Raw genomic sequence first — 14,116 nt, 5'->3', positions numbered from 1 at the left:
CCTTTAGAGGGCGCAATTCTTATCCGATTGGAATGGAATTTCGCACGACGTGTTTTGTTATGATACCCAACAACTGTGCCAAGTATGGTTGAAATCGGTCCATAACCTGATATAGCTGCCATATAAACCGATCTGGGATCTTGACTTCTTGATCCTCTAGAGGTCGCAATTATTATCCGATTTGCCTGAAAATTTGTACCACGGATTCTCTCTTGACCATCAACATACGTGTTTATTATGGTCTGAATCGGTCTGTATTCCGATGCAGATTCCATATAAATCGTTCTCTCTATTTTACTTCGTGAGCCCCAATGGGCGCAATTCTTATACGAATTGGCTGAAATTTTATACAGGTCTCCAACATATAATTTAATTTTGGTCCGAACCGGACCATATCTTGATATCGTTTTAATAGCTCTTTTCTTATATCCTTTTTTGCCTAAGAAGAGAGGCAAAGACAAAACCCCTAAAATAGGTTTATTTTACGATAATCAAAATATGGGACTCGAATGAAAGGTATTCGGGAGTAGATTACGAAAATAGTCTGGAAGGAGGAAAAGGTTTTTTAGTTTGTTGATATTGGAAGGAGGCGGACCCTCCCTCGTTACCTCAAATACACCACTTAAAATCAAAAGTAGACCGACAGGGACAATATGGGTATCAAATGAAAGGTTTTGGGGAGTAGAATATGAATATGGTATTAAAAATTCGGAACAAGTAAGCGAGGGGTCGTCGAACCCCAAAAACTCCCCCAAAACAAACATTTTAGACGTAAATATCAATATGGGACTGAAATGAAAGGTATTCGGAACTAGACTATGAATATGTCCTACAAAATGAGGTCTAAGTAATTGGGGGTCTCCCCACCCTCAAATGGGAATATAATTCGATCCTAGCTAGCTTACGTATATGACATTAAACTTTGTGTCCAAGAGTCTAGGTGGTGCTTTACCTCTTAAAATCGTCTCCAATAGTTTATTGGAGTGAGGCGCCTCCCATTAAACGGCTGTATACACCAATTATGACAATGTGCTGCTCATATATCTAGCGGACCACCACACCTCAAAACAGTTGATCAATTATAATGACTTAACAGGACACTGCTGACATACCCCCAAAGTTATGACGTTTAGTGTGATAGGAGCAGTTGCAAATCTCAACTTGAAGTGGCCGTCATTTTTAGTGCGGCCAAATCGGTATCGATGGCAGCACTTAGCACTAACATCTAAATAAGCGCCATCTATTCTGTTTGCAAATGAATCAACTGAATGGAGACGCCACCACGAACAGGGAGAGGGCAGAGTGGTTAAATTTTATCATGCAGCATTTATCTTTGTTATGGCAACCTATCGATCCGTAAAATAAAGAAAACTAATGTACAGGAATTTCGTTGCGGTTGTTTGCTGTATTATTTTTTAAATTTCGCACCCTAAGACGGGCCATAGGGTGATTCAGGATAAAAATTTAATTAGTAGAGTGCGAATATCCAAGTTTGTGTTAAACTGTAAGAGGGGAAGGCTCAATTAACGGACACAGAATCAGAGCTATTGGAGAGTAGGTTACTTTACGGAGGTGATGTTTTTCTACGTCTTGAAAGCGAAAGCTCAGTAGAGCGGGTTTGTTTGAAAATTTAGCTCCTTTCTATAGTCGAGCCCATGTAGCGTGCCGATAAGCACATACTTTTTTCGTTTTGTCACTCGATTCGTTAGCCAAGTCTTTGAAAACAGGGAAATAGCAGTTTTTAATAACTTAGCGAACAAATCGAGCGACAACAAGTAAAAGCGTGAAAAGTTCGGCCTAGCCGAATCTTACATACCCTCTACCATTGATCTCATTTACCATTTTTTTATAATGGATAATGGATAAAAATTTCAAAGCTATTGGAGCTATTTCAGGTTATGAACCAATTCGGACCATTGTGCAAAATGTCAGCAAAAACTGAATAAGAATTGAGCCCTATAGTGACTTACGAATTAAAATCGGAAGATCGGTTCATATGGGAGCTATATCAGGTTATGGACCCATTCAGACCATATTTGGCACATATGTTTAGCCAAATCGCATAAGAATTGTTCAAAGAGTCAAATTAGGAGATCGGTTGATATGGGAGCTATATCAAAATATCAAATCGGATCAGAATTAAGAATAAGAATTCGATGCTCTACAAACGGAATGACGAAAGTAGTTTATGATGGAGGGTATAAAAAAACCATTTATTTGAATAGCAAAGCCAACGCGAACAAAGAAAAAGAGCGCGAGTGGTACAGGAGGGTGTGCTGAGTTGATCATATGCTTTCTACTACTGTTTTGACAAGTTGTCTGTCCTTCGAATAAATAAAAAAGGAACTACTCTTTGACTGTTTTCGGTTGTATTTTTTAACCCTCCTACCCAGTGACCAGCTTTTACAATAGTCTAAAAGTTCTATAAAAACTAAGAAGATTAATTGAAAAGGAAGGGGGCGCGGACCCTCTCCCTTACCACAATGTTCAAAAATGCCAGATCTCGGGGATGGGTCCAACTATTTATGCGAAATTGTGTTTACCACATTATGGTACCCCAAAAACACGAAATTGGTATACAATTTTAGGGTCATATAATCATATAACATGGGGGACACCCTATCCCAAAACCCACTCGAACGGACATGTGTACCGATTGGGACAATATGAGTATCAAACGAAAGGTATTTAGAGTATGATCATGGTATATAAATTTCACCCTAAGAGTTCGGGGGGTCCTCCACACCCAAAAAGCCACCAAAAGGACTCTTTCTCCGCTTTGGGCAATATGGGTATAAAACGAACGTATTTAGAAGTATAGTAAAATGCCTTACATACCCCTCAAACTGGACGTATTTGTGGATTATGGTAAAAAGGGGCTCAAATCGGATACATTTACAGCACCATATCATTTTCATGAAATTTTCCATGAATTCTATCTTTTGGGTCTCGGATCGACGCTGGCCTGTTGGCGTACACCTTATCTTTCCCGTGGCCCCAATGTGTTAAATTACGTACAAGATCTCGGTGGCCAATTGTGATCACCTCTTGTAGAGATAACACGGCCCGGAAACTTCTCCCGTAATAGAGCAACTGTTTTATTGCTTTTGTAGTGTGTTGCACCGTCTTGTTGAAAGTAAACGTTGTTAAGATCAAACCATCCAACTCCGACCATAAAAAGGCATTGAGAGACAGAGAAATTGAGGTATATGAAAATTGATATGGATAGGGATATTTCTTGGAAAACGTAATCCTAGAGTACAGCAAAAGCATCTAATTACAATACAATGTGTGTGTCTGTATGACGCATTCTTGCCTTAAAGTAGCACTCAAAAAGTCCTGCTAGTCTTCATGAACGAACAATTCCCAAGATATCATGCAGCGCACAAGGAGCCAAGATAATGCTGTGAGTTGATGTACATTTTAGTGATCAAGCATTTCACTACTATTGTACACTCTATGAAAGGAAAGAAAGCGTTCTATTATGACACTGTCACTATTTGCTTTATGTGTGGCAGGCCTCAGGAGTCTCTCTTGTTCATATTGAGATCACGAAGTATAAATTAAACAAGTAACAGAAGGCAAAATAGGGGTGGTGCTGATTAATTAATACCCTACACATACACTTAACCCATTAACGATGAATGGGTAGATAGATATGGTAGATACCCAATAAAAGCGCTGTCTTAGAACAATTCTAGCTCCAATTAGGTACCCTAAAGAAGTTTAGATTGGCGCAAAGTAGACGAATGAAGCTTAGAAAAAAAATTTTAAAGTCGGCAATTGTTTATATCCAAAAAAATCATACAAAAATTTTTCTCAAAATTCTTAGGAGCGAAATTTTTTGAAACCGTTTAAGTGGCTTGTTGCATTTGATAGTTTTTATACAAAAAAAAAAAAAAAAACATAATAAATTTATGGCAATAAGCCTACTACTTTTGATGGTAATGCAAATTTTGCTTATAAACATTCTACTAAGGAACAGGGGCAAACTTCTCACATATTAATGAGTGCAGTCCGATTGAAGTTTAACTTCAATGATAAGGAGCCTCCTTTTCATATCGGAGTCCGAACAGCGTGCCCGCAGTGCGACAACTCTTTGGAGAAGTTTTACATGGCATAGTACCTCACAAGTGATGCCAGCATTTGGAGGGGAAAACCAACGCCGAAAATTTTTTCTGATGGTCTCGCCAGGATTCGAACCCAGGCGTTCATCGTAATAGGCGGACATGCTAACCTCTGCGTTTCGGTGGCAAAATTTGCAATTGCAATGTCCAGTTAATATGTACAATATAAAACAAACAAAATGCAATATGAGGGTTGCCTTTCATATTTAGGGATTAAAAACCAAAAACAAATATTAATCATCGAAAATAGTTTTTTTGTTTTTCAAATATTCCCCAGTATAGATCTTACACTTTTGCATGCGTTTGAATCAATTGACGAAGCGCTTTTGCCGCTCTGATTGAGGTATCTCCTAAACATGCATTCCAAACGCATCGAAGCACCGCCATCGTATTTTTAGAGCATTCCTTTCGACTAATCGATACTAGCCTTTTTAGAGTGAATGACAAGTTGTGTGGGTATGCTGGTCCCACTAATGCCTAAGATTGTCTGCATGACGATCTTGCAATATCAGTTGGCGCACAGCATCAATGGTTTTTGTAGCAAAAACTGATTTTGGGCGACCTTCTTGAAATTCTTTTTGGAGTGAACCACGACCTCGGTTGAATTCACCATACCATCGATAAACACTGGTCCTTGATGGAGCTTCATCGCCAAAAATTAAATTAAGTCCGTCGATCCACTGCTATTGAGTTAAACCACGTCGAAAGTTGTAAAAAATAATCGCCCGAAAATGTTCCCGATTTAGTTCTATTTTTTTGGGCGAGATAAATCTTTTAAGTTACTGTAAACAACACAAATAGCGCTCGTATGTCAATCCTTACGATGGAGCTGCCAGTTGGCAGATTGCAACAGAAGGGTTGTCCAATCCCGCAATATAAAATGAAACCCTCGTATGTTAAAACATTCTAAATACGTACAGCCTCAAAAATGTCAAGCTTTACGATAGAGATGTCCGTTGGCAAATTGCAACACAAGAGCTGTCCAATCACGAAATTTTAAATTCAACCCTCGTATAACCTCCACAAACCAATTATTTGCAAGCTTCAATTTTCTTTTTACTTTTTTATAAAAATAAATTGGATCAAATTGCGTTACATTATTGACGGGGACATGGTCTGTGAAGAGTATTATAAAGAAATTCATGTATATTTACAATTAGTCGTAACAAATACCTATCTTAGCATTTTGCATACAAAACAACGAAATCTAGATCCACATATGTTATCTTCCCCTCGGCGCAGTTTAATAATATCTATATGGATTAAAAAAAAAACACTATTAAAATAAGATAGTATTAACTATTGTAAAGAAGAAACCATTGAGCAGAGCGGACGTGTTTCCAATTCGCTCCACAAAGAAAAAAATCAAATTTTAAAGCCATTCAACAGTAGGCTCAACATGGCTCCAAGGACCCAACATCTGTGGTGGTGTGTGTTCTACGACCCTCCAAGGCACCTGTAAATGCAATTGCAAATTTTGCCCATGAAAATTCCAATAAGGAGCTCAATGATAAGGGCCTCCATTTTATAGCCGAGTCCGAACGGCGTGCCATAGTGCTTCCTCCTCTCCTCTTCTCTCCTTTTTGGAGAGAAGTCCTTCATTGCAAAGTACCTCACAAATGTTGCCAGCATTAGGAGGGGAAAACCACCGCTGAAAAATTTTTCTGATGGTCTTGCCAGGACTCGAACCCAGGCGTTCAGGGTCATAGGCGGACATGCTAACTTCTCCGCTACGTTGGCACCTGTAGTGGAGAGTAATTCTTCAAGCGCAAAACCAGTCGTCAGACATACAAATGAGGAAGGAACGGATAAAACAGAGGGATGCGCTGACGAACTGCGCAGCTTTTAAATAAATATGGTATTTTAGATTCAGACAGCGATAGTGTCAATTAGGCAGTCATCGCAGCCGAATCGAGAGATGACGACAGCGGCATGACGGCAGTAGTAAGCGAGGGCTTTGCTAAGCCCCGAGAGAGCAATCCGGGGCACAACGAAGCAGACTGAGGAGTACGCACCGGCAGCGCAATCGAGCTTAAGTGAATGTTGCTGGTAGGGATAGAAGTGAGATTCCAAGCACTTCGACGGAAGCTCGAAAGAGAATCAGATCTCCCGAACAATGCTAAAATACTGATGAAGAAAAAGAGCTCCCCGCTTTCAACAACTGTGGAAAGACCAAGCCAGCCCTTCCGCAATGGAGACCCCAGACAGTGTCTTGCGGAGGGAAACAAAGTCGAAGGAAGCGCGCACGGCCCTTGAGTGTTCATGGAGGACTGTGACTTCCAATGGGACGCCACAGCCAAGACGGAAAGGGAAGATGATCACTGGAAAAGTTAAGCCGCCGTCCTCTTACGCCAGAGTGGCAATGAAGCATAACAGAGATGAGCAGACTTATGCAGTCATCGGTATGGACAGTGCACCCGGTTGAATTCTCCCAAATCATCGGTCCGAAGTGGGAGATCTGGTTAACGGATTTTCGAACATATGTGGAACTCTGAAGAAGGTCCACCCATGCAAATGATGTGCTGAGAGTATAGAGGGGACATATCAATGCTGCGCTTTGCGTAGGCGGAATGTATTGATGCTGTCAAAAGTATCCACACTCCCTGCTGCGCAAATCTCGACCTGCTGAGAAAGATGGACATCTCCCAACTCACAAGGGCAACGGTCCTCATCGAGAGATGGGTCAGAAAATTCTTCAAGATTGTGAAGACTACAATAGGCAAAGATCCTCATATTGGGACATCATGCCAAGCAGTGGCAGGTTACTCAATACCGCCTAACAAATAGGGGGCTGGCGACAAGACCGACTCCATTAATATTGAGAAGACTAGGATAAGCAACACAGCCTGACGGGGACCCAACAATGGAACCATCACTGACTTTCTCAAGGTTCGGAGGCTAGGATAGGCAAAGATCCTAATATTGAAACATCAGGCAGTGCACTGACAGTAATCTCAATGCAGCCTTACCGAGCCGACGATGAAACCATCACCTACTCCCAAGCAGCCCATATACTTAAAATTTGGAAGACTAATATAGGCAAGGATCCTCTTATTGAGACATAATACCGTGCAGTGGCAGGTGACTCAATGCCGCCTTACGAACATAAAACTCAATACAGCCTAGCGAAAAGGACACATCTGGCAGTGCTGTGAGGGGTAACTCAATGCGGTCTTATTGCCTTAATTTAGGAGACATGGACTACCCGGAACAAATTTTCAGGACTTTACAATATCAACTACCAATTATTCTCTGCTAATACTGGTAGTCGTCCGATGAACTGCGTTATTTTTCAGAGTTGTCAACGTCGGATGCAACGGTGATGAAACAGGGAGACAGTGGAGCATTTATGGATGGAATTAAAACACATCTAATTATACATCCTCAACCCTACAACGTACACAAACTAGATTGTCGTTATACTCATAGACGATCTAGACTTGTCCGTCCGTTTGTTTGTGGAAATAGCTATGCAGCCTAAAGCTCAAAGATGACCTATATCTTGATGTTGCATCCTTTATACCGATCTCCCAATAAGAAATCTTGAATTCATAAAAGTCATCTTATTGCCTTGATTTGCATGAACAAACGTGCCGAGTGGGAATACAGCCATCTCGCGATTTAATAGTGTGAGCTCAGAAATGAACCTTTACTACCCATTTTCGTCGTTACAGTGAGTTGCATTAACCCTTCCAAATATGAGTATGGACCAGATCTGCATGCTGTTGCCATATAGCCCTGTTGTCCGACTGAAGGCATTGAACGCTCAAAAGCCTTATTTCTTATTCAAAATTTACGAAATTTGAAAGAGTTCCCTTAACATTCGTACCAGCTACAGTCAATATCAGGAATTACGCCATTTTCTCGACATCCATGGTTTAAAGTACGGAAAGTAAAATGATTTTGAGTACTACTTATGTTGGAAAAACAAACCAAAAACTGAGGTCAGCCTACCAAACTACCAAGAGAGTAAAAACCTACCAATTTTGGTAGGAACCTATCAAAAGCGGTAATACGCAGCTGTAACGTCTAGTGAGGAGTGGATAAACACACAGAAAATAAGGTACTAATTGGGTGCGATGTGAACTCTCACCACATTTCGTGGGGTAGTACCAACACTAATCAGCTGGACCAAGCATGGGCCGAGTTCTTGAACACTAACGACCTAATAACACTTAGTATTGGTAACACCGCTACCTTTGTTATTAGGATTAGGGAGGAGGAATTAGATGTGACAATATGTTCGGAAAATCTTATCGATTAGGTTCAGGATTGGAGGGTCTGCATGGAGCATTTCTTCTCAGACAATCGCTGCATTAGGTTTAGAATAGCATGGCCAGTGCCGAATCCGATTAGAAAACCAACTGGCCAAATTCGGAAGACGACTCAGACGAAGACTTGGGCAAGATAATTCATATTCTCCAAGCATAGAAGACGTTCACGACAATGTCAACAGGATAACGACTGCACTGGTGGAGTCTTTCCAAGGTAGTTGTCCTATTCACTATTTAAAATTTCAGTGAAATCGGATAATAATTGCGGTTTTTATGGGCTCAAGCCCCTTAATCAGGAGATCGGTCTATATGACAATTAGATATAGATGAACGGACGGATAGACACACGGACATCGTTAAATCGTCTTAGAATTGATGTTTCGATGTGTTGCAAACGGAATGGCTAAATGAATATACCCCCTATCCTATGGTGGGGGGTATAAAAAATCCAATATTGAAGCCGATTCTATATTCACAAAGACAAGCTCATTTGAAGAATTTGAAAGATTAGTGTCGGCCTCTAAATAGAGTGCTGACAAGCAGTATCAACGCCGATGGGTCACTACTTGCACCCAGTAGCGACCAATCAATAAAAAATGTAGTGTAAAATGTATCGTTGCCAATTTCACAGTAACAGAAAAATTGTTGGCAATTTTTCGATTTTGAAAAAATCTGGTGATAAGTGTTAAAATATTTTCATCTACTTAAATTAAAATTTTATTGAGTAATATGTTTTTGTTTTCAGCGGCAATGGTGTTCGTCTCTGGAGGAATGTTTTTGGCAGATCAGGGCAAACCTGAATACTTCACATGTAAACATTTAGCAATGAGTTGGTTTATTGGCGCTATAATAGGTGCCGTTATTGGGTCAGTGCTCTGCAATAAAATTTACAAGAAATTGATAACCGTAAGTGGTGGATGTATAGCAATCTACAAAAAACAAAATCTGATATAACGATATCGTTTTTACAGTGCTTCGCTTCGCTTCTGGTCACAATATCAGGAATACTACTAATTGCGGACTCCGATTCGTATGATGCACTGCTTGCAGCTCGTTATTTGAATGGTGGAGCTTTGGGCCTCGTATTCCCCTTGACAATGGTCTTGATAAGCGAAGAAACTGTGAAATATATGCGTGGAATGAATGCAGCTGCTATGGCCTCCATGTGTCTGAGTCTGGGCATATTTTTGCAGATCTGTTACATGTACATCTGGCCCGAAGGTTCGTTCGACGGTACACAAATGATGGGCACTTTATCAATTTTTTGGGGCTTCATCAGTTTCATCATTGCTTTTACATTGCAACTGGAATCGCCCGTTTTCTATTTGCAGCGAGGCCAGGAAGAGATGGCAATTGATGTGTTGCGACGCCTTCAAAGACCGTTTACTATAACGCATGAGACCTACGAACAATTGGCAGAGCATAAACTTTATGTGGCTGAAAGTGCAGAAGATACGCTACTCAAGAGTGCCTTAATCGGTTTGCCTGCCTTGATTAAGCTCAGCTTCTATCGCGTTTTTACGGCGGCCAGCTATTCATTTTACTCATTTTTCGCAGTATCTTATGCCAGTAGCGTCATATACACACCCGATGATTTTTGGCCTATGTACATATACGGATTGTGTGCTTGGCTTGGGCCTATGCTGGTTTTATTCACCTTAGACTCGAAGGGACGCAAACCACCAATGATTGTGGGCTTTTTCTTCACATGCTCTATTGCTTTCATCCTGGGCGGTCTCTTGCATAACCAGAAAAATGTACGAGATAAGGATATTATGACAGCTGTTATGTACCTATTGATGGCCTATCAGTTCTTTGCTGGCTTGTCCACAGCATCGTCAGCGGTGTACCTAACCGAAGCTTTTCCATTGGCAGTTAAATCTTTCTATGTGGCGCTTGCCTTCATCGCGGAAATGGCTATTCATATAGTGATCATTGCTGTACATTCAGAGCCTTGGCGATTTAATGTGTACGACCTGTCCGATTACTTTTACACCGTCGGGGCGCTGTCGTTGGTCTTTTTCGCATTGGCCATAGTTGCCATGCCCGAAACGAAAAATGATACATTGCGCGAATGCCTGGCAAAGTTTCGAAAAATAATAAATTATAAATCAGATTAAAATAGAATTTATATTATCATACGGAAACTGCAACACAAATATGTACATAATTATACCTGTATTATTCAAGATCAAATTCTAATGTGGAAATGTATATAAAATAATGTATTATGCTTCGGAAACTAAGATCAATGTAAATATAAAGATAACGAAACGAACACCCGAATTGAAAATGTTACAAAGACACTAGACGTGAAATCGGGAGATAGGCTTACATGGGAGCTATATCAGATTATACACCGAATTGGACCGTCTTGACACGGTTGTTGGAAGCCGTAACAGAACACAACGTTCAAAGTTTCAGCCTAATAGGACAACTATTTCGGGTTCTAGGGGCTCAAGAAATTAAGCCGAAGGACCAGTTTGTATGGGAACTATATCCAAATCGGAATCGATGCACGGTTAAGAATTTCACCCTCAACATGACGTTTAATTGATTTTTTAAATTTTTGCCTATTTCTTAGATTTCTAATAGCTACATTCCTAAAAGTGCAACACCTGGAGTTATTACGATTTCAGGGGTGGAACATTCCATCATCGTGTCCAAGACAAAACTGAAAACCCACATAAAGCAATTCAACATGGAACGTTTTAAAGAAAAAATATAATAAACAAGTAAAAGCATGCTAACTTCGGCCGGGCCGAATCTCGGGAACCCACTACCATGGAGTCTACTAAAAATGTATACAAATTAAATTTAGTTGATGGGCATAATTTTATTGTACATACCAAACTTCTCTCAAACCAGCAAGGATAATCGGAAGAGCGTTATATATGGGAGCTATATCAGGTTATAGACTGATTTAGAACATACTTGGTACTGTTGTTGAAATTTAAAACAGAACACCGCATATACAATTTCAGCCAAATCGGACAAAAGTTGTGGCTTCCAGGGGCTCAAGCAGTCAAATCGGGAGATCGGATCATATGGGAGTTATACTAGGTTACATAGCGATTTGAACCGTTCCTAACACAGTTGTTAGGGGTCATAACATAATTGAATGTGCAAAATTTCAGCCAAATGGAATGAAAATTTCGGCTTCCCGGGGCTCAAGAAGTCAAATCGGGAGATCGATTTATATGGGAGCTATTCCAGGTTACAGACCTATTTGGACAGTAATTAACACCGTTGTTGGAGGTCATAATAGAATGCAATGTGCAAAATTTAAGCCAAATCTGATGAAAATTGTGGCTTCCAGGGGCTCAAGAAATGAATTCGGGATATCGGTTCATATGGGAGCTATTCCAGGTTACTGATTTGACTAATTTGAACCGTACTTGACACAGTTGTTGAAGGTCATAACAGAATGCTTTGTGCAAAATTTTATCCAAATCGAATGAAAATTACGGCTTCCAGGAGCTCAAGAAGACAAATTATATGGGAGCTATATCCAAATCTGAACCGATATGGCCCATTTGCAATCCCCAACTACCAATATAATATAATAAGTATCTGTGAAGAAGAGTGAGAGAAAGAAGAAACAAAAGGTGTAACAACATTAATGAGATAAAACAAGTAAAAGCGTACTATGTTCGGCAGGGCTGTATCATATACGGCCCATGAATCGCATTTGTACGGCCCATGGATCGCATTTGTCAAATTCTTTGAATGACTTTTTATACCCTCCACCATAGGATGGGGGGTATACTAATTTCGTCATTCTGTTTGTAACTACTCGAAATATTCGTCTGAGACCCCATAAAGTATATATATTCTTGATCGTCGTGACATTTTATGTCGATCTAGCCATGTCCATCCGTCCGTCCGTTTGTCCGTCCGTCCGCCTGTCCGTCCGTCCGTCTGTCTGTCGAAAGCACGCTAACTTCCGAAAGAGTAAAGCTAGCCGCTTGAAATTTTGCACAAATACTTCTTCTTAGTGTAGGTCGGTTGGTATTGTAACTGGCCACATCGGTCCATGTTTTGATATAGCCGCCATATAAACCGATCTTTGGTCTTGACTTCTTGAGCGTCTAGACTGCGCAATTCTTATCCGATTGGAATGAATTTTTGCACAACGTGTTTTGTTATGATATCCAACAACTGTGCCAAGTATGGTTCAAATCGGTCCTTGTTTTGATAAAGCTGTCATATAAACCGATCTTGGGTCTTGACTTCTTGAGCCTCTAGAGTGCGCAATTCTTATCCGATTGGAATGAAATTGGCGCGAAGTGTTTTGTTATGATATCCAATAACTGTGCCAAGTATGGTTCAAATCGGTCCATAACCTCATATAGCTGCCATATAAACCGATCTTGGGTCTTGACTTCTTGAGCCTCTAGAGGGCGCAATTCTTATCCGTTTTGAGTGAATTTTGGCACAACTGTGTCAAAAAAATCGGTTCTTAACCTGATTTAGCTGTCATATAAACAGATATGGGGACTTGACTTCTTGAGCTTCTAGAGGGCACAATTCCTATCCGATTTGCCTGATTTGCCGATTTTGTTCGACGGATCCTCTCATGACCGTCAACATACGTGTTTTTTATGGTCTGAATCGGTCTAAAGCCTGATACAACTCCCATATAAATCGATCTCTCTATTTTACTTCTTGGGTCCCCAAAGAGCGCAATTCGTATTCGAATTGGCTGACATTTTACGCAGGTCTCCTATATAGAATTTAATTGTGGTTCAAACCGGACCATATCTTGATATCGCTATAATAGCAGAGCAAATCTTTTCTTATATCTTTTTTTTGCCTAAGAAGAGATGCCGGGTAAAGAACTCGACACATCCGATCCACGGTGGAGGGTATTCGGCCTGGCCGAACTTAGCACGCTTTTACTTGTTTAAATATATATGAGCTATATCAAATTATTGACCGATATGGGCCGTACTTTTCATGGCTGTTAGAAGTCATAAAAAAACTATTAATTGCGGCCTCCACATGCTCCGAAAGTCAAATTGGAAGATCGGTTTATATGGCAGCTATATCAGGTTATCAACCGATTTTAAAATACTTAGCACAATTGTAGGAAGCATACCAAAACGGTATAATCAATACCTTAAACCAAAATTGGATAGGAATTGCGCTCTCTAAAAGCTCAGGAAATCTAATCTGGGGATCGGCTTATCTGGCGGCTATGTCAGGTTTTAAACCGATTTTACCATACTTATCACAATTGTTGGATGTGATAACAAAACACGTGCAAAATAGCAGCCAGATCGAATTACGCTTTCTACAAGCTCAAGACGTCTAATCGGGAGATCGGTTTATATGGCAGCTATATCAGGTTATTAACCGATTTGAACCAAGCTTGGCAAAATTGTTCGATGTGATACCAAAACACCACGTGCAAAATTTCAGTCAAATCTGATAAAAATTGCGCCCTATAGAAGCTCAAGAAGTCAAGACCCAAGATTGGTTTATACTTCAGCTATATCAAAGAGCCGATTGGCCCTTTAACAATCTGAAGTAACCTACACTTCTAGGATGTTTGTGTGCGAAACTTCCAGCGCCTAGCTTTGCACCCCCGAAAGTTAGCGTTCTTTCGACAGTAGACGGATTAAAAAAATCAGCCTTTAAATGTAGCTTTAATGCGCCTAAGGACTTAAATCGGCAGATCGGTCTATATGGGGCTATATCAAGATATAGTCC

At 40.3% G+C, this 14,116-nt stretch overlaps 1 protein-coding gene across 1 annotated transcript in view; it reads left to right on the top strand.

Annotated features, from left to right (window-relative positions):
- The window catches only part of LOC106090113 (galactose-proton symporter-like), a 34,952-nt gene extending 24,273 nt beyond the window's left edge, over window positions 1–10,679 (top strand). Inside the window, exons 2-3 of the mRNA XM_059360615.1 lie at window positions 9,147–9,307; window positions 9,373–10,679. Coding sequence (XP_059216598.1) covers window positions 9,147–9,307; window positions 9,373–10,521 — 1,310 coding nt within the window. The 3' untranslated portion in view covers window positions 10,522–10,679. The remainder of the gene's footprint in view (window positions 1–9,146; window positions 9,308–9,372) is intronic.
- Window positions 10,680–14,116: the final 3,437 nt, after the last annotated feature.

The sequence above is a fragment of the Stomoxys calcitrans genome, chromosome 1 (genome assembly GCF_963082655.1).
Source record: "Stomoxys calcitrans chromosome 1, idStoCalc2.1, whole genome shotgun sequence".
Taxonomy (NCBI): Eukaryota; Metazoa; Arthropoda; class Insecta; order Diptera; family Muscidae; genus Stomoxys; species Stomoxys calcitrans.
This window is presented reverse-complemented; position numbering and strand designations above follow the sequence as displayed.